This window comes from Cydia strobilella, chromosome 3 (assembly GCF_947568885.1).
Source record: "Cydia strobilella chromosome 3, ilCydStro3.1, whole genome shotgun sequence".
NCBI classification, from domain to species: Eukaryota; Metazoa; Arthropoda; class Insecta; order Lepidoptera; family Tortricidae; genus Cydia; species Cydia strobilella.
Genome location: NC_086043.1, coordinates 7029455 through 7050141, shown reverse-complemented (window position 1 = coordinate 7050141; position 20687 = coordinate 7029455). Strand labels below are relative to the sequence as shown.

Genomic DNA, 20687 nt, shown 5'->3' with positions numbered 1-20687 from the left:
TCCCGCTGATTTTCATACTTTAATTAACAAATCATTTTAAAATTACTGCAGTTTCTTAAAATATGTGTTTTTTCATAAATATTGCAATTAAATACATGCAGTCTCCGATGGAAAGTAAGTTCTAAGGAAAAAATCATAGCCATACGTGTAAGAACTGATTATGCAAATTTGCCTTGTCTTTTTGGTTTCCTCGTATTCGATATGAAAAGTAGATTGTTTAACTCGGGTGAAAGGCACCAAGCATAATTTCTTTATTATTTATTGTATTGTATTGCAGTCATCATGCTCGTTATGCATTAGGTGTAATTCATCCCTTTGGTAACAATCTTCTATACTACTACCTCCAGTTTAGCCTATTGTGACGGAAGGGTAACTACGGAATCCTACACTGAGCATGGCCCGACATGCTCTTGGCCGGTTTTTGTTTAATTGAAACTAACTATAAATAACAATTCGAAAACAATGATATTCCGGGCACGCACAGCAGCCGTCTCGCTCACGCTCAGTGAGTGAGAGAAGTACCTGAACTCACGACGCCTTAATAGCATGTTACTTATTATTTAGATGCAAAATATATAAAATGAATAATAAATATTTTCGGTATTGTAGTATCTATTATGCTGTTTTGCGAAGTTTAAAAAGGCTAGGTCAAAAGATAGAGAAAAAAAGGTTCTTTTTTGTACCGTGTTGCACCCAAACATCTTCCACTTTCTTCAGTCTTGTTTTATTATCTCAGAGGTCCACCTGAAATCTTTTTTTAATTTATTATCTAGTTTCAATGGTTCCCTTGGTATACGTCCTGGCACTATGCACTCGCACGGCCTTTGGCGAGCGTAGCGCTCCAACAGACACCAAGTTCTGATGGCGCCCTCTTCCCCGTTATGTTTCAAACGCTTCAAATTCTTGATGTAGTAGTCAGGCAACCCGTGTTCCTTGGCGCCGTATATCATGATTTCCTTCAGAGCCCAAGAGGGCGACCGCTCGATTGGGATCTCCTCGTTATCTGCTCGCGGCAGTGGATTTATTCTTTGAATGTAACATCGACATTTAAATTCTCCCATGTGAGTTGTATGGACTAGGAGATTGTTTACGTAGTATTTTTTCACTTCGACACCTTCTTGACTGTGAAGGAAAATAAATGTTTTCAAAATTGTGCGCACCTCAGGTCTACATCTCTTCGGACGACAAGCATAGGCTAAAATAAATATTTTTTAGATAGGTAAAGACGAATGAATATTTGGACGATTGTGAAGGACTATTTTGACAGGACATATTATAGCGCACACCGAATGTCACACACTGACCACTTCCCGTGATCACTAGGTAGGACTAGATGTGACAGAATATTCCCATTTTAGGCATTTATATTTTTTCAGCGCGCACACGTGACGTTGTCTTCATGCTTGTTCTATAACTATTTAATAGGATTAATATTCCTAGCTAAAATTAGGTAGTATTGGGTATTTGCTAGTGCCTATTGATTCCTTTTATTTTGTGGGTAAAATATGTTATTAGATCTCAGGCTTAGCAAAATTGAAATAATTAGGAACGATTAATTATGAATGGAAATACCGACAGCAGAAATTCAAACTTTTCGTACATTTACGCCTGGAACTTCGGTAGTTAAGGTAGTTGTGGTAGTTGTAGTGGTAGGTTGGTAATAAGGTACTTACCTAAAGTATTATTTCGTGAAAACCAAAAGACCTCGCTTGCTCTTGTTGAATTAACTAGGTACAGTTGTGTGCAATAAAATAACAGTCAATAGGAAAATGAAAATAAGGGGAAAACTATAACTAGATCAATTATATTGGAAGTATAAAAAAAAAAAGAAAATTTTTACTACCTCGCTGAAATTCTTATAAATACGTAACAACCTACGAAAAAGATACAATTGTGTATTATAATTGTAATTGACTATCTTGTCTACCATTTCCAATCAAAGCTTTACATCTAAACCCTGTCATCCAGAAAAAAATAAACTTTTCTATAAGACAATCTTCGTCTCAGAGTGTACTAGTAGTCCATCATTCGGACTTTTTTGTTTATTTTTGACCAAATACTTGGTTTTGTTTGCTTGAGGCTCTAAACTCTAAATGATAGTGCCGCCCATGACAAACCAAGTATAGTCTGAGACGAAGATCATCTTATAGATTTATTTTTTATTTTTCTGGATGCCATGGGTTTAGATGTAAAACTTTGATTGGAAGTAATAGGCAAGATACTAAATTACAAAACCGGCCAAGTGCGAGTCGGACTCGCGCACGAAGGGTTCCGTACCAATTACGCAAAAAATGGCAGGGAAATCACAGTTTGTTGTATGGGAGCCCAATATTAAATTTTATTCTGTTTTTAGTATTTGTTGTTATAGAGGCAACAGAAATACATCATCTGTGAAAATTTCAGCTGTCTAGCTATAACGGTTAATGAGATACAGCCTGGTGACAGACGGACAGACAGACAGACAGCGGAGACTTAGTAATAGGCTCCCTTTTTTACCCTTTGGGTATGGGACTCTAAAAACTAATTATTTTTTTCGGGTTGTTAGGTTTTTATAAGAATTTCCGCGAGGTATATAGTAAAAAAGCCGATTTTCATGATATACTTTTTTTTAATACTTCCAATGATATTATTTAAGTAAAGGTTACAGTTAATTTTGATACAATATCAAGTAATGCAAAAGAATTATAAAAAAAGATCCAATATAATTGATCTAAAGTTATAGTTTTCCCCTAATTTTCATTATCCTATTGACTGCACACAGCTGTATGTGATGCAATTTTTTCACTAACAACATAGATAAGACTGGGCTTTACGTACTGATCGAGGTGGGCCATGTCGTCATTGTGTAGTCTCCACATTACGCCCCAAGTGTGAGCATTAGCCGTGGGCACCAGTGTTGCCGTTGGTCCGCCCCAAAAAGACGAGTATCTTATGAAATCCATGCGGTAGTTCTGTGCACCAAACCGTTACATTTTAGTCGTAACCAATAGGTATTACCTACCTACCAATACCTACATAAAATGCTGAAGCAGCTGAATCGAATGAATTACGTACTTACCTCTACACGTTTAACAGTCAAAGCTTAGTAATTAACTAATTATCTATATTGTTAAAACTCGTACAAAGTTTGTAGCTAGGCTACTTGCATATGCTCAGAAAGTGCTTCTTTACATGGATCTATTATGTAGGTACAAAAAGTACCTCTATAGCACACGTAAGTACAGCAATGTAAAAGCGTCAAATTAAGAATGTCTAGTACTAGGTCTCACAAATAACTATTTGATAAGTACACACTCCTTTTCATGGTTGTGTGTTTGTTGTCTTTAACTTTAATAAAACAAAGTCCTTACTTCGACCCATCCTATAGTCACAAATTCTGCTGAAGGGTTGAGCATGTGGATTCGAAATGATAGCATATTACTGCCGTATGCGAAGTACAAAAACGTGTCAGACTTCTTTATTTCGGACTTGATCATTTTGAATAATATGTAATAATTGTAACAAATAATGTTGAGCTAAACCATTAATTTATTAAGTATTAACTAAAATATACTTAGTTGTCATCTTAATGATGACATTCAGTGTGTGACAATCTTGTGCCCAAGAGGGCAATAGGGATGCTGACAATTTTTTTAGAACTGTTGTCATTTTATAGATAGACACGTAATTATTGCAAAAAAATCGAGTTTAATAAGTTTAGTGTTAAAATTTCGCTTAAAAACGCTCCAAGCTGTCACGTGATCTTGATGACGTAATAATGTAATAAACAAACTGCATGCTGTCAGTGCCAGTGTCAGAGGACCACCAGGTTTGACAACTTGTCTGTGCGTGTTTCTCACACCGTGACGTCACGCGCTCCGATTTGCGTTTGCAGTCACGTGATGCTGGGCATTATTTTAAATACTTTTAATTATTTTTAATTAATTTATTACGCATATTTACACTTACAAAATATGATTTTCAGCATTCTAATATTCCCTGCTATGGTAAAAACATAACATTTTATATGGGCCGATCATCTATTTTCTGTATAAACCTGTCCTGTTCATTTGGAAAATGTTAACTGCTACCAAAGATAGATATAACTCCGTAAGTAATAGATGGATACAGTCTTAGGAAAAAACGTGCCTCGAAAATCTTTGGCCTACTCTCGTATAGAGGGCGTTGACGGTTTCGTTTGTTATTTATAATTTTAACGCATATCAGTGAAAGAACATGGGTCAAAATCATATAAAAATAATTAATGCAAATAAAAAAAATATTTATCCATATTTAAATACATTTTAACGTATTTTTATAAATCTTCATTTTTAGTTTTAAAGTATGTCGATAGATGGTAGTGAATTTACAGTGGTTATAAAATTTACTATGACAGTACCGCTCTATTTTATTATATCCTCTTTGCTGCTACTATACATAAGTATATTAATTTAATATAAGATCACAATTACAAACTTAGATCTACTTTCTTCTAAAATATTCTAATAAATACGAATGGAACAGAATATTAACGGCTTAACCAATAGGGGCAGCATCTGCGTATCGAATGATAGCGCCAGCCTGCTGTAGTTCAAAACTGGCTTTGCCATTTCGTCCGTGACCGTGACTCGAGAAGTGGAAAAATGTGTTTATTGTGTATCGACTGACTAACAATCCAATTTAGATAAGTTTAGTTTAGCTAGACAGTTGAAATTTTCACAGATGATGTATTTATGTTGCCGCTATAACAACAATTATTATTAAAAACAGAATAAAATAAATATTTAAGTGGCGCTCCCATACAGCAAACGTGATTTTGTTGCCGTTTTTTGCGTAATGGTACGGAACCCTTAGTGCGCGAGTCCGACTCGTCTACTATTCAGTTGTTTAAGAACTTAGTACTTATAGTACTATTACGTACTTACTCTGTGGTATATTATACTATACTTTGTGTGGTATACTGCAGCATACTTACAAGTCCCAATAAGATTTTCATATATTTGTAGTCTGTGGGTAGAGCATAAAACAACCAAAGAAAAAGAAAAGGTTAGGTTCAGTAAGACTCATGATCACAATGTTTATAAGAGAACTTTATTGTTTTAATTACCGTATATCTATAGCATGATCCGGAAATTAACAAAAGAAGAGTAAGTACTTCTCTAAATTCCCACTAAAGAACCATGTTCAAAGAGTGGCCGTGCCCAATATTAGAACTATACCAATCGTACAACTTATTACGTGAATACAAGAAATAATATTAAAAACAGTGACTTCAAAATTGTTGTCCACGTGCCTAATTCTAAAACAGATCTCTAAAATAATCCTAAAAAGTTTTGTAGTAACTTTAATTAATGAAAATATTATAATGGGAGAAAGGAAATAATTTCATAATGATAGAATGTGAAAAACAGCTTTTCTTTTTCGAGCAAAACGTACAACACCGATAATGCGAAATGTAAAAGTGGCATAGTTTTTGAGATCACTGTTTCACTTGATAGGTAAACTTAACTTAGGTATTCGAAAATCACATAGAATCAATTAGTAAATCGCTTACACTATAGTTTCATTTGGTGCCTGAATTGATATGTTCGAGAAATAAACGCGAAATAATCACAATTCTGTCTAGCTATTTACGTTTTGCGTAACTAAACGAGGTATTCGTTTTGTGTCTATATTCTTGTAAAACTAAATCCCGCCAAGTGCCAGTAAAAAACCCACTCAGCCCCGCGCCCGGCGGGCTCAGCTATATGCTATGTTAAGTATATTACGCTATATTATTATCGTTTAATACTTAGACGTTATAGTAAACACTCGAGACGCGTTCGACTGCTATGGAAGACTCGACGCTTGCTAGAAGCAATTCAATCACCAGTCGTTCGCCATTCGCCACTCACCCGTACAACAAACCTCTACTACGCCATTATATCGACTCCTTACTGTATTATTTATACAAAATGTACAATTTCTCAAAATCGCCCTCCAACAATTGTCTTTATATTTTGAATATGTGTATGTTACAATACGTGATATGACCGATCTAGTCGATGATACGTTTGTGTCGTTCTCAGCCATCTTGCTTCACATACCTACCTTTATATTTAATTGCCAATTCTCTTGTTAGTGCTTCAATGCATTAGGTAGGTAGGTATAGGTAGAACAGATCGCTGTGCCCAACATGTGATGGACAAGTAGTCGCTCACCATTGTCCTCGGGATTTAGCAACATGGTCAACCTTAACATTTGGACATTGTCATAGGTAAAGTACCTACCATGTCGCTTTTAATTATTTAATATGAATATTTAAATTGTATTACAAAGTACATTTACAATATCCAGGGTGTTCAGAATTTCCAAAGATGATTTATTTTATTCATGCGTAAATTCAGGCGCCGTTTTTTAAACCCCATACAGGCGTTTACTAAACTAACTTTCACCAGCACTCACTAAAATCTGTAATCGGAAATAAAAGGTATAGACTGTGGTTTGGCACTTCCAGTGTGTTAAGTATTTTATACATGTCTATGGTTTTTGTACTATTTCACACGTTTAGAATTATACATACAACGGACAATAGCAAGCTGCGTACTCGTGTACTAGATTATAAATATATACTTACTATTTGATATGATATACAAAATGTCTATATTCGATAGGTAAGAAGGTATACGGGATCTCAACTTTAATTATATTTAGCTTCACATTTATATCAAATATGTAAACAAGTGTATGTATGAGCTTATCTTGTTAATACTGTCAAAAGTCAATCTTTGTATGAAAGTAAAAAGTGCTGATTTTGAAAAATTATCCTGACATCAGAATTACGGAATAATGATGAATCGAAATGACGTAGTTTCATTAATTCAATTATCGAACGACTTAAATATTAGCAACACACGTTCTAAAATTGTAGTAGGCCATTTAAGTTAGTAAAATATTTACAATAAAAATATGGAACTGTTTACAGATTCCCCAATTACAGCATTATTTGAAGATTAGGCGAGAAAATCACTAACAACTAGACGTATGAAAGTGGGCACATCGCGGTGTCGAGGAGTAGCGCCGCGCCGGCTGCGGCTCGTGTTCATTTGATCAGTCAACAGCAGAAGAAGCTAAGCGGGCGAAGTGTTTACAATTATCTGAACACAACTTTGTTCTTAAGAGAATAAGAGCCTGTGCAAATTATTTCGGACATCCTGCCTCGCTTAGCCACTTCTTCTGCTGACTACATGAGACAGTAGCTGTAAGTTTATATAAATGAAGAAGCCTTATCCTTGCATTAAAGTGAGATCAAAATTGTATTAAGTGGGCTGCCAATCTGTCACTGGTACCCACAGGGCCTAAATAAGCCATTTTGGATTTCACAAATTACAATCAAAAGCGGGCGGGCAAATTACAATCACTAGTATGTTATCGAGTAGATGTAATTTTCTAAAATAGGTAACAGTCAATACGATTGTGTCCTCGACACCACGGCTAACAGGTAACATGCACGGGCACACATAAATTCAGCAAAAGAACTGCCTACAAATAAAATATTTCTTATTTACATCAACCCTATGCAACTAGTTAATAAGTTAAGCGATATAAATATGTGAATGACAGATATCAAGAAATAAATCGAGTTTCGGATCAACAGAGGTAAATTTTTCTAAAACATTTTTTAAACCATAGGTATCTTTATTTTACATTAATTTATCTTTCAATATCTATTAACATTAGCTATAATTTATACGATCTCCAAGTTTGTAATAATCTTCGATTTAAATTTAACAAGATATTCGTTACCTACCTATTACTGCACGCGGCGGTATGAACCTACCGCAATATGAAATTTGAAACTTAACCGAGAGGGAGAAGTATTAATTTTATTTATTATCGTTTCCTAAATCGAGTATCGTCCTGTCTCAAAACAAGGTCAAAAGTTCATTTGGTCGGACCAAAACTTCAGTCGGTAAAATAGATCCACTCTCGTGGTTCCGCGCGACGTAACCTAGGAGAGCTCGAGGGCGGGGCCTCGGTGCTCCGCCGGCCCGCCCGGGAGCGCTCGCCAACTGTCCTCACACTGGAGCACTGAACAACAATACCTCGAAGCTCTCGAACAAGTAGAATGTGGATATAACAAAGATGCTGGAACATTTAGCGGGTTTGTCCGATGAGCTCGAGCTCCGGGCTCGCGTTCTAGCAAAGATGGAGTTAGCGAAGGTGGGCGGGCAGTCACGTGCCGCGCGCCAGCCACCGCAGCGCCGCCACTGTGGCCAGCAGCAGCGCCCACGGCGCCCGAGTACTCGAGCCGCGGCCGCACGAAAGGATTTCGATTTCCTGGACAAAAAGTAGTACATATATGTTTAATTTTGATAATAAAGGTTACTTGTATGAAAATTCTTCTGTTAGAAGGGTGTCCAAATGTATTTACTTATTATGTCAAGAATGAATTGACACTATTATCCGCAACCTGTGAGCAGGCCAAAAGTACAGGGGTACTTTGGAGGCCAGAAATAGTAGCCTAGCGTTAAGGCATGTTAATGAATGTTTCGTTAACTCAACTAATCCCTGAAAGTTACATAACTAGCAGTCGCTTTCATAAAAACTAGTGTCTGTCAATTCTTGAGATGAGGTAGGTTGTCGAACCCCCAGTCGTATCGTGGCAAATAGGCGGGACAACGCTTGGAAGACGGTGGTAGGAAATACGCATTGTCGTACCTCTGGGTGATATGAGACGCAGTGCCGAGGCCGGCGGCGCGTGGCGTGCGCGGGGTGGCGGCGGCACACGGTGCGCGGCGGAGCCTCGCGTGCGCGAACGTCCAGCCGCTTGGCGCCGCACGGGCACAGCGTGTCCACCACCAGTAGGATCAGGTTGCTGTGCGGGATCTTTTGGACGCTGAACGGTCTGGGGAGAAAAAAAGGAGTAATGGATTCGGTTATCGTTGTACTAAGTTTTTCCTAAATGGTAATAATTCTGTTTATGGAAGAAAGCTATTCGTAGTTTAATTTGGCTTTGGCAGTTGTAATACTACATTTGTAACTTATTTGGCCACGGTTGGCTCATAGTTACAGGTTTATGCTTCGTTAAAATAGTAATTGATGACTTGTTTCACATGTGGCCCTCATATGAAATGAACAGATTAATTTTGAAGAAAGACGCATGGCAAAGGGACGGGGTATTAGGTAGGTTCGTCCGCTGTGGTCTGTACCTCTCACAGCCGGAGTTGTGGCAGTTAGTGAGCTTGCCCTTGAGCGGCTGCGCAGCGTTGAGCCTCGTGGACTGCAGCGTGAACAGCTCGGCGCTGGTGTCACAGGGGCGCACGGCGGCGGAGCGCGCGGCCTCGCGCGGCGGCTCGCGCGGCGCGCCGGCCGGCCGCTCCACCGGCCTCTCCGCGCCGTACCCATCGATGATGATCTCGTATTTGCCACGGTCGCGCTCTTCCTCCTCGGGATCATCGTCACCATCGTGTTCGTAGTCTTCGTAGTCTAAAATAGGACAACATTTTTTTACAGTACACATGGTGCTAATTTACCGCCCTAGTGCGGTAACTAGCACTATATTCGTATTTTAATTTATCGCAACTCGTTGCGAATTTCCTACTTTTTGCACTTATATCGTACAATGTACTATAGTTTGTCAAAGGACTGTCTCATTTCAAACATAGACAGAGAATCATACTATATTTGACTTACACTAGCACCCAAAAGAAAAGGATGAATATAGTTTTTTTTGTCCTTATTTACTGTCAATTTGGTTTGACCAACTATACTCGTATTAATACAGTTGTTCAAAAAGTGCTACTTTACGTAGCTCTTTAGCTTTGGCAAAGTTGGTTTTTGCGAACTAGTGTTATTACTTTTCCAACTTTTTTAAATTTAAGCTTGGATGTCCAAAAACTGTATATATTTTTTTATTTCGCAATTACCTTGCAATTACATGTTTATGTAAAAAAAAAACAAAAAATATTATTAAACGATATAAATTATAGTTGGTCAAACCAAATTGGCAGTAAATAAGAACAAAAAAACTATACTGTTCTTTTTCTTTTGGGTGCTAGTAGTAGTGTAAGACAAAGATAGTATGAGTCTCTCTGTCTGTTTGAAATGAGACAGTCCTTTGACAAACTATAAACATTTATTTGTTATGACATATATATGTATATATATAGTTTGTCAAAGGACTGTCTCATTTCAAACATAGAGAGAAAATCATACTATCTTTGTCTTACACTAGTACTAGCACCCAAAAGAAAAGTTTGTGTATAGTCTTTTTGTTCTTATATTTACTGCCATTTTGGTTTGACCAACTATAAATAAAACGTTATATAATACGATATTTCACTGAAACATTTTATTATTATTGGCTGGATAAAACTATCATTGCCACGTTGGCTGTCGTGAACAGAAAAAAACCGGCCAAGTGCGAGTCGGACTCGCGCACGAAAGGTTCCGTACCATTACGGAAAAAAACAGCAAAAAAATCACGTTTGTTGTATGGGAGCCCCATTTAAATATTTATATTATTCTGTTTTTAGTATTTGTTGTTATAGCGGCAACAGAAATACATCATCTGTGAAAATTTCAACTGTCTAGCTATCACGGTTCATGAGATACAGCCTGGTGACAGACGGACAGACGGACAGCAGAGTCTTAGTAATAGGGTCCCGTTTTTACCCTTTGGGTACAGAACCCTAAAAATGAAAAATTAAACAGTAAAACCGGCGCCCGCTTTTTTCAGTATTTTCAGTTAAAATGTTGTTGTATCAAAATAATTCAACCAAAATTGCAACTGTGAGTGTTTTTGCATGAAATTAGTTTTAGTTGTGATTAATTTTTGCAATGTAAATCATCGCTGAACGTAGTGTATATTGCTTATAATTAACAATATCATAAGTAAGGTCTGAAGTGCAAAGATAGATGTAACTCCGTAATAGATGGATGCAGTCTCAGGAAGAACTTGCCTCGAAAATCAAGAAAATTTGATTCTCGATCAGATGGCGCCACTACCTTTGGCCTACTCTCCAATAGATGGCGTTGACGGTTTCGTTTGTTATTTAACAACTTTAACGCATATTAGTGAAAGAACATGGGTCAAAATAATATAAAAATAATTAGCTCAAATAAAAAAAAAACATTTATCCATAATATAAATACATTTTTTGATATATTTATTTTTAGTTTTAATCCTGTGGCGATAGATGGCAGTGAATTTACTGTGGCTACAAAATTTACTATGACAGTACCGCTCTATCTTATTATATCCTCTTCGGTAAGTGTAATACTCACGTAAACTATATGTGTTTATTTATTGTGATTTTTCGAAAATGTATTAAAAAACGTCGTTCAATGTGCGTGTGCAAGTGACATACATGTTTGTTAGTTTTATGTGTCTTAAGCTATTTAGTGGCATATAATTAAGTACATAGCCTACAGCTCAAAACAGACATCTCGAGACTCGTAAATAATGACACACTGCACTCTTGCATTGAAATGTACTATAATAATATGTTACTTAATATTGAACACATAAGGCTTTTTTTTGCAGAAATTGCTTTTTAACTGGCAATACTTCAGAGGCGCGACGCGGCTTACATACATCAATGTAGAGTGTCAGATGAAACCGTCTAGATCTAGAGCTTGATTGATGTTTTCTAACTGATTTTTCCTACGAACTTCGTCTTGTAACACTATGTAGGTACTTAATTATATGACACTACTAGTAGCAGTAAAACACTTTATTGTACGAAAATGAAAAGAAAACAGAAAAAATAACATTCGTCATTAGTACAAAGGCGAACTTATCCCTTTAAGGGATCTCTTCCAGTTAACCTTTGAGCAATTGAGGGGGATTGATGCACTAAATAGGTTCTTAGACACATAAAACTAAATAACGTTGTGGAAATTATTCCAATGATTTTATTTTACCTTCATTAACCGACGTGTCAGCTACAAAAAATGAACGAAGCTGTAGTATTTATTATATGAATAAAGCAAGACTAAACAAATCACATAAAGTCCATGATATGGACTGCACATATTGTAAAGCAAAGATCGTAGACCAACTTACCCATATCATCGTCCGCATAGGGGTGAGCGTGAGCGTTGGCCGGCTGCCATAGCGGAAACCAGACCGCTATTAAACTGGTGAGATATCCTCCAAGCCACGATAGAGGCTTAAACGGCTGCAATAACAAAACAAGATCGCGTATTAACCGTGGTCCCACTGCTTTGTACCACAGTCGGTCCACGGGCATGCATATTTGTATCAGCTGTCTGTTGGTGATATTACTCTGTCAACCTTCAGGCCAATACTTAATTGGTCAAGTGGTGATGAACTGATAAATAGTGGCTTGGCAGCCTAACGAATAAAAGAAACAAAGAGTACGGACTCAAGCTTACCGTCAGCTTATTTCCATCCCCACTGAAAGGATTCCTGGAGTCCGGGCAACGTCCTTGGCGATCATGGACTGTGACTTTTTTGTAGATGCGGTCCTGCACGAGCGAGTCCATGATGGTGCCGTCCACCTGGCCGAAGAACAGGCCGGTCTGCGCCGCGTCCTCCGATAGGATGATGAAACCGTTGTCATCCAGAATGTAGCAGTCGAGCGCGTCGCCTGCACACGTCTTCTTGCAGACTGTACCAGCTGTGCACTGGGAAGGCATTAGAATACGGTTAATGCTGTTCTCACTAGAATTTTAAGGCTAGGTAAAATTGTTGCCTTGACTATATTGTTTGTTTTTTATCGAGTTCGATCTTCTTAACGATAAATACTGCGCAGGTGTGCATTTTAAATATTCATTAGAGTAAAATAGAAAGGACCTAATAAGCGTGTTGAGCTGGTATTGCAAACTGTCTACTATGGGAGACGCACGGCAGCCCCATGATTTTGCTAATAAGGTTTAAGTAGCCAAAACATTCCAGGCCACGATGGTTAAGTACGAACCGTAGATGTAACGTTGAGGAAGTGCTTAGCGAGCGAGTCCAGTTGGAACTGCAGGCCGACGACGGCCGCTGGAGCGCGGTGTCCGCGCGACTCCACGAACACAGCGTGCGTGGCCAGAACCAACGGCGGCGCGGCGGACTCGGCGCCGTCGCGGAACGGCACGGAAAACACGAAGCTCTCCGGCTCAATGTTGTGGTGCTCGACGGCGCGTCGGTACCACTCGGAGTCGAACGCGCGTGCGTAGCGCTCGCTGAAGTGACTGCAATTAATTGAGTAGGCATGTTATTGCAAAGGCCAGGAAATAAGTTGTAAACTCAGTCAGCTGATTTAACTGTGAGGATAAAGTTCAAAATAGTCTACACGCGCTTTATTCTCTTAACGATAAATGTTCAGATGATTTTGAACACCTCGCTCGTTTTGTAACTGCTACTGCTGAGTCTATCTACTAAATATAAGAGCGGCCGTCTTATAATCTTGAATAAGGCTGAATAAGACATGACTGTTCAACAAGTTGTTAGTTTTGCGCGGATGTTTTCGTCTCATTTACACAGTAAAAGAGCTATAACGACAGGTTGTCTTGATTTTGATTGGCAGTGAATTGGTAATGAAGCTACATATAAAAAGCAGCTCTGATTTCAATTCCCATACCTACAGTAAGGGCAAATAATATATATTAATAACATTATATATAGTATATAGGAGTGTTCTGATCAAGCGGCAGCTTGTCTCGATGTCTTAACACTTTCACAACTGGATGTACCACCGGTGGTATTGGTATACCACTAATTCGATATGAAATAACCCGTACTGAGTAGTTTAAGAATGTAACGTACGGTTCAGAGGTGTCACCAGTCCTCGTGCTGTTGTTGTTGTCCGTCCATCGGAAGAGGCCGCTGCGCGTGGCGATGAACGACATCGAGACCACGAACTTGTGGAACCGCCCTTGCCTGCAAAGACGAGATACGTGAGACAGTGGTCCAATCGTAGTATTATTAGGTACTTGGTACTTGTCTTCATCGACGCCTCGGTAATGTACACCAAGTACAAGATTGCTTCCAAGGCGGGGTTTAATTGTGATACTTAGTAGGTATATAGATGACTAGAATTTAAATGGATAAAGAGGTTTAATACATCTTAAGATTTCATCTTAACACTTGGAGACTAATGCTTTCACAGATAAACAATAAAATAAACAATAATTTGTCAATCTTCCTCTCCGTTTTGACAAAATTAGCCTGCTAGCCTCTTCAGGTGACTGTCTGGATTATTGTGTAAAATCTAAATTAACATAACACCAGGGTTAGCACGGTTATATTGCATAAGCCGACACTCAGTTAAGTATAGGTGCTCTGGCAATTATATACTACTCAGAGTACAACCTACTTATAAATAGTATACCTATACATAACAAATCTGATAAGGGGAAAGTCTGAGTACGAATAATTTCAATATGCTGAAATAAAACTATGAAAACGGATTATATCGCGTATATTGAATTTATAATACATCCCGACGTTTCGAACTCTTTACAGCGTTCGTGGTCAACGGGTGACTGAGGAAAAATTACAAAATGCAAAAATACCCACATACTAAAATAATGAACAATCATAGAAACACACTATGTATGAAGTTCAATATGCTGATTAAATAATCCGCTAGACCTGGTGCTACGCAGTACCAATGGCTGCAGGTTGCAACAAAGGACACTTATAAGTTATAATTAACTTAGCCATAATCCTCGGAAGCTAAATGTTTGTTATTACACGATTATTACCTGTATCCTTGTTAGCGTGTACACGATTAGTCATCACAGGAACGGAGATAAGATACGATATCGATATAGGGAGGTATAAGTTTGAAGCAAGAACATAGAGGTTATCGTTCAATCAATTTTTCAAGTTCTGGATACTAGTTCATTATTTTTATTATTACACATATAAGCCTTGGATAGGTATCGTATTTCATTAGGTATCCTTTAGTTAGTTATAGTACAGCTAGGTAAGTATAAAGGGTAGTAGGTAAGTATCTAATAAATTAAGAAATAAAAATTCGTCCACTCGTTTACATCCATCCTATCCATCCTTAGTCCATTAGTTACATTGGAACATTTCCACATACATACACGAACAATTACAGGTATCTAGCGGGTACGTACCGACTCCAAATGGACGATTTTTTATTTTACATACAGTAGTTAAAATGTATAAATGAAAAATACATATATCAATCGTCATAATAAACAAGTCGTAAAAATAGCAGTGGTACAGTAGCTCGTAGCGTAGCGCCTATTCTATAATTTTGTAGATAGCTAATTAAAAAACATAAAAAAAAATGTTCAGCCACGAGGCTACTTAAATGTTAATATATTTTTCCTTTTTTATTGCGGGACGTACCACATTATTACAACTTCTTCTTCTTGGCTACATCTCCGTCATTTAACACGGTGACTTGGTGCTGTTTGCTATGCTATGCTTATATAAATAAGACATCATGAAATGTAGCACGACCATGTTGGCATGTAGCAGTATGTTACTCTAACATATCTACTGTTGTTATGAATATTCTTTGTTACTGTACCTTGTCAGCAGTGCCATTAAAGTTGCTATCGGGCTATTTGTGTGACAAACACATTACACATTAGTGATCAACATAAAATTAACATAAAGTGCGTAAAAGAGTTCAAATAATTAGTGCAATATTATTTTGAAACATGCGAAGTGTTTGATTGGGCTTTTTGCGTTTTTATTGTCTGTCTTTTCCTTTGTAAATTCAAAGTGGCTGAATGTTGACCGTATCAAATTCAATTACTCGGTAATACTACGTCATAAGTAGATATATACACCCTCACCAATCATTTTGAAGCGGCAGGTAAGGCGTGAGACTTCCAAATAGAAAGTCGCGGGCTAAAACGCGGCTCAATGAGTTTCTTGGAACTCATGTACGAAATATCATATTTTTATTTATCGCTTTTCTGTGTAGGTAGTCGGTAGTCGTAGTCGTCTGTAGTAGCGGTAGTCGTCTGTTTTCGGTAGGAAAACATCGCGAGGAAACAGGTCTCATCACAAAAAGGCCTAGTTTCCCATTCACGTGATTCACGTTGGAAGTTAGGATGGTAGTCGATTTCGTGCAAACTTTTGCTTGGACCAATTCTTTGGATTAGGTTGCTAAATCGGACGACCCCGTCATTTAGGATGCAACCGAGAAAATGCTTAGGTTAGAAAGAGGTAGTGAAGTTGGTAAGAAACGATATATCATCTAATATTTACCAGCCGCTTTCAGCTGAAGGAAAACATCGTAAGGAAACAACTTGTTTCCCATCTGGGTTGAATGGTCAGAAGATGGCAGTCGCTTTCGTAAAAAATAGTGTCAACGCCAATTCTTGGGATTAGTTGCCAAGCGGACCCCATGAATACTGGAAAAAAGCCGGGAACGCGAGGAAGATGAATGTTTCCGTGTAATTGAATTTAATACATTCAACATTAGTCAGACCCTAGTTATTCGTTTTTTTTTTTACCCAGCTGCACAACAACTGTAACCGGGTTATTTTTATATTATATGTGCCATTAAACATGCTGAATATTATTCGACTACTTACTGGTTGTGGTGGCTCGCGTGTCCAGTGTGTGCGTCCAATTCTTTTATTACCATAGCATCCCGTACGAGTGATTGAACTAAATTCTTGTCACCTGAAAATGAGAAAAATAACTTTAGTGTGTCTAATTACATTATTACCATCGATTTATTGATTGCCGAACAATCCAGTAACCACAATATATATGGCGCTGTATAGAGCCATCTAGTTCGCCTGTCAAACTAAGGCGCGATTTTTTCTTACATTTTATACTTACCTCTTCTACTATTAGTTAACTCCTTAATACTAAGTACTTAAGTTTAACCTCGTAAGACCCACCATAGAAAGTTTTATAATTTTTAATTTGAACCTTGTTCTATAAGTAAATTAGAACGAATTTCGTTTGCTTTACAACGCAATGAAACAAAAGAAATGCTTATTACTTGTTTCATGAAAGGTTCAAATTAGATTGCAATGAATATGTACATTTTAATGTACACTTAGACTCACGAGGTTATGGTATTTTACAAATTAGGTTTCCTTAAATTCTAGGATAATGAGAACTGCCGTGCATTATTTTGTAAGCGGGTTTTAGGAATGAAACCCGGCCTAATGTTAGTACCTAATAGTTACCCACTTTAGTAAGCTTGACTGCACTCACAGTAATAGGAGTCCCGGTCCTGCTTCTTGTGCATGTTGTGCAGCGTGAGCGCGCGCGGGCGCAGGCTCATCCACTTCCAGCCGGGGCGACCCGCGCGCGCCAGGAAGTGCACTAACTGTTCCTCTGCAGAGTTGAATGTCTGCTCGGACGTAGATGCGTACTCGCAGTACACCCTGAGAGTAAAACAATTAATATTAGTTTCTATTAACGAAATGGTAGGTACTTGATGTGAATCTAAATAGCAAAGTAACTCCCGTTAGGACTCTGATAAGAGACTGTACGACTTGCTTGCTTGCTCTATTACCTATTAGTAACGGGTTATCGGTTCCAAGGACTTCCAATAGTCGAATCTGTCTGAGTCGAAATAAATTATTTACGATAAATTAATTTACTAACCATTCTGGGTGGATTTTCCAGTTATCTCCTTTAAAATATTCGGTAACTGAAAGCAAATAAAAGTTTTTATTAGTCATGAAACTCATGAATAAAACACATTACTTTCTTAGAATTGCTGTTCTGGAATTAACAAAAACAAACTGGGTTTTTGCCGAAACCGAAATCAAAGGTTTGGGTTTGTTCTAGTTTCGACCGAAACAGTAACTTCGGCCGAAACATGATTTTTATACCGAAACCGGCCAAAACCGAAACTTCATTTGGGCACTATTTTACTAGCGAGCGAGTACGGTATGCCACGTACTGGGCTGTAGAAACAACGCTGCTGCCGCGTGGCATCCTGTCATACTGCAGTCAAGTCACCGTTGATAGGACTGTGCTTGACCTCCTGTTCGGCTTCTAGCTCGCACAATTTAATGTAGGTACATGCCGCAACCGTCGGACAGCACTACGGCAAGAGAGTACTGCGTTCCTTCTACTGGGTTGTAAAAATAGCACTGCCACCGCGTGGCATGCTGCCGCATTGCACTCACCGTTGACAGGACTGTGCTTGACCTCCTGCTCGGCCTGCAGCTCGTACATGCCATAGCCGTCGGGCAGCACTATGGCGAGAGAGTACGGCGTCCCTTCTACTGGACTGTAAAAATAACGCTGTCGGCGCGTGGCTACGCGGCGCATGCTGCCATATTGCACTTTCACACCGATCTCTGTTTCACCCTCGCGTTGTTCAATCATGTCGTGTCGAAGCTGTAAACAATATTTATAATTTTGTTCACTATGATGCTGTACATATTGTACAAATGCTTCCATTGCATTAGTAGGGAAATCTTATACCTTTAAACGAGCAATTCTTGTACAAGGAAATATATATAGGTATGTATGAAAATGAAAAAGAAAAATGAAAAATATATTTATTTTGCACACACAAAAATGGGAATTTACAGGTCGAGGTTGCGCGCATACAGCGGTACTTATATTTATAACAGTATGATCAGGGGTCCCCAAACTAGGCATAGCCTGTATCTTGGGTGACCAGTTAGTGAATTAAAAAACTAGATTGGAAAAATTATGTTTAATGGTAAAGATAGGAGCTAATGCTAATAACCTTAGCTACTAGGGATTTACGTTAGTTAGTCTGTCAGTCAAGTCTCTTAAGGCTAAGTGTCTATACCTATAGGTTAAGTGTCTAATTATGTATTTATATATTTCGGCGATCCCGATAACGGCTCAAACGATTTCGTTGAAATTTGCTATATGGGGGTTTCCGGGGGCGAACAATCGATCTAGTTGTCTTATCTCTGAGAAAACGCGAATTTTTTGTCTTCCGAGTCTCACAGATATTTAGTTAATTTAGTTAGGACAATTATTAAAATTTTCATTTATTGTCGTTGCTGTTTTTAAGAACATGGATAGTGGATAGAAAGAAAAACACTTAGTAAGCAACCACGTCGAAACTTTCACTAGGTGTATACTTATAAGTGGGTTATATTTATTAGGATTAGATATAATATATTTGATACAATGGGATGTATACAATAATTTAGGTACACACTTACATCGAGCAGTAGAGACGTGAGGTTGACGCGTGAATTCTCGTCCGCGTCCACGAGCAGCTCTACATCTGTCAGGTCCACGCTGGAGTAGAGCGGACGGAGCGTCTCAGTGTACTGGAAAATGCATTAACGTTAGCAAACACAGTGGTATTATGAGTATTACGGATGAGAAATCAGTGCTTTTATTCAATAACTTTCATTTTTAATCCTTTTTTTCGTCTATTTAGTCTGTGTTTAAAAAAGCGATTATACTTATACTTCAGAATGTTATATAACAGAGTTGCGGCCGGAAAGGCCTATAGAAAGTAAGTTTTTTTTTAAATACACCATGACGCATAGCTCTGCCTGCCGGTACTTACTTCCTCATTGGTATACTGAAACAAAAATAATCTGGTTAGTTTGAAATAAGAAGTTTTTCAAAGCATTTTAAATAGTTTTGCATGGTAATTGACTCACCAAAGGCCTGAGATCCGGATGATACAACACATGCCCGTTGTTATCCACCATGAATGAGTAACCGTTTACTCCCAACTGAAAACACACGTGATTAATTAGCATATAAAAGTAGGTATATTCAAATTGATGTTACACGAATGGTCTCAAAAGCTGTGTTTACCTTGTATGGTGGAACGAGCTTCTTTATTTGATCGACAGGTACATCTGTGCCCACCACACCGAGTAAATTAGCTTCTCGATGCTGAAATAAAAGAATAATAATAAATCAATGTCTATATGTCTACTCCATAATTTATACATATAAAACTAGCGACCCGTCTACGCACGGGTAAATATTAACAAATTTGAAATTATACACTTAAACCCTCTTCAAGAATCACTATTGATGGGTGAAGAAATTCCGTTCAGTAGTTGTTGATTTTATTGCGAACATACAGACAGACGGACGCGGTGGGGGACTTTGTTTTATAAGTTGTAGTGAAGTGTATTCACACCATAATTTAAGAAAATAATACATAATTAAGAAAAAAAGTTGAAACAGTCTCACCGTATGGTTTCTCCTGTCGAATATCGGCACCGTCACTGACGTCATCAATTGGCCCATCCCATCGTCGTCCAGGTTGCTGCTCTGAAATTTTCATTTTTGCTTAATATGAATAAAGAAAGGTGCAATAAGTTTCAAAACATTGTGAAAGACATACTCTCGAACTTTGATCTTCAGAACAGAATATAACTGGAATTTCACGACCGCTTGAGAAATTATGCGATTTTGTTAAAAATGTGACATTGCCATGAGCGGTAACTTATGCAATGGTTCTTTTGATCTGGAACTTACCCTTCCGCCAACGTAAACGGGGCTCCAATGCACAGGATGCATAGTCTGGTACATGACGAGCGGTCGTGCCAGTACCTCGATCATATGCAACACCTTCGGTCTGATCTCCGAGTGCTCGTTTATCGACACGTAGAAACCTGGTAATTAAAAGTTTTTACGTCAACATCATATCATAGTCTTATTAGTCTTTCTCGTGTTGTCTCGGCTTTTTGCCACGGTTCATAGGAGCCTGGAGTCCAATGGGAAACGAATACAAGTCAACAAGTCTTGTACTAATAATGTTGGCGACATAATCGTCGCATCGCATTATTAA

At 38.1% G+C, this 20687-nt stretch overlaps 2 protein-coding genes across 3 annotated transcripts in view; both read right to left on the bottom strand.

Annotated features, from left to right (window-relative positions):
- Window positions 1-713: 713 nt before the first annotated feature.
- Window positions 714-3476, bottom strand: LOC134756198 (gamma-glutamylcyclotransferase-like). The gene is made up of 3 exons (XM_063693027.1): window positions 3351-3476; window positions 2818-2951; window positions 714-1122 (listed from the first exon to the last, which is right to left on the bottom strand). Exons 1-3 carry the CDS (start codon window positions 3474-3476, stop codon window positions 714-716), a joined length of 669 nt encoding a protein of 222 aa, XP_063549097.1.
- Window positions 3477-5048: 1572 nt separating this feature from the next.
- LOC134755749 (voltage-dependent calcium channel subunit alpha-2/delta-3) overlaps window positions 5049-20687 on the bottom strand; it is a 105465-nt gene continuing 89826 nt past the window's right edge. Inside the window, exons 9-26 of one of the 2 annotated variants that reach the window (XM_063692306.1) lie at window positions 20375-20511; window positions 20087-20167; window positions 19700-19780; window positions 19540-19614; window positions 19443-19457; window positions 19087-19197; window positions 18064-18277; window positions 17534-17579; window positions 17138-17310; window positions 16501-16591; window positions 15483-15515; window positions 13739-13852; window positions 12906-13164; window positions 12361-12612; window positions 12029-12143; window positions 9171-9447; window positions 8680-8866; window positions 5049-8298 (exon numbers count right to left, since the gene is read on the bottom strand). In XM_063692306.1, coding sequence (XP_063548376.1) covers window positions 8194-8298; window positions 8680-8866; window positions 9171-9447; window positions 12029-12143; window positions 12361-12612; window positions 12906-13164; window positions 13739-13852; window positions 15483-15515; window positions 16501-16591; window positions 17138-17310; window positions 17534-17579; window positions 18064-18277; window positions 19087-19197; window positions 19443-19457; window positions 19540-19614; window positions 19700-19780; window positions 20087-20167; window positions 20375-20511 — 2366 coding nt within the window. In that variant the 3' untranslated portion in view covers window positions 5049-8193. The remainder of the gene's footprint in view (window positions 8299-8679; window positions 8867-9170; window positions 9448-12028; window positions 12144-12360; window positions 12613-12905; window positions 13165-13738; window positions 13853-15482; window positions 15516-16500; window positions 16592-17137; window positions 17311-17533; window positions 17580-18063; window positions 18278-19086; window positions 19198-19442; window positions 19458-19539; window positions 19615-19699; window positions 19781-20086; window positions 20168-20374; window positions 20512-20687) is intronic. The other variant, XM_063692307.1, reaches the window with a different exon arrangement.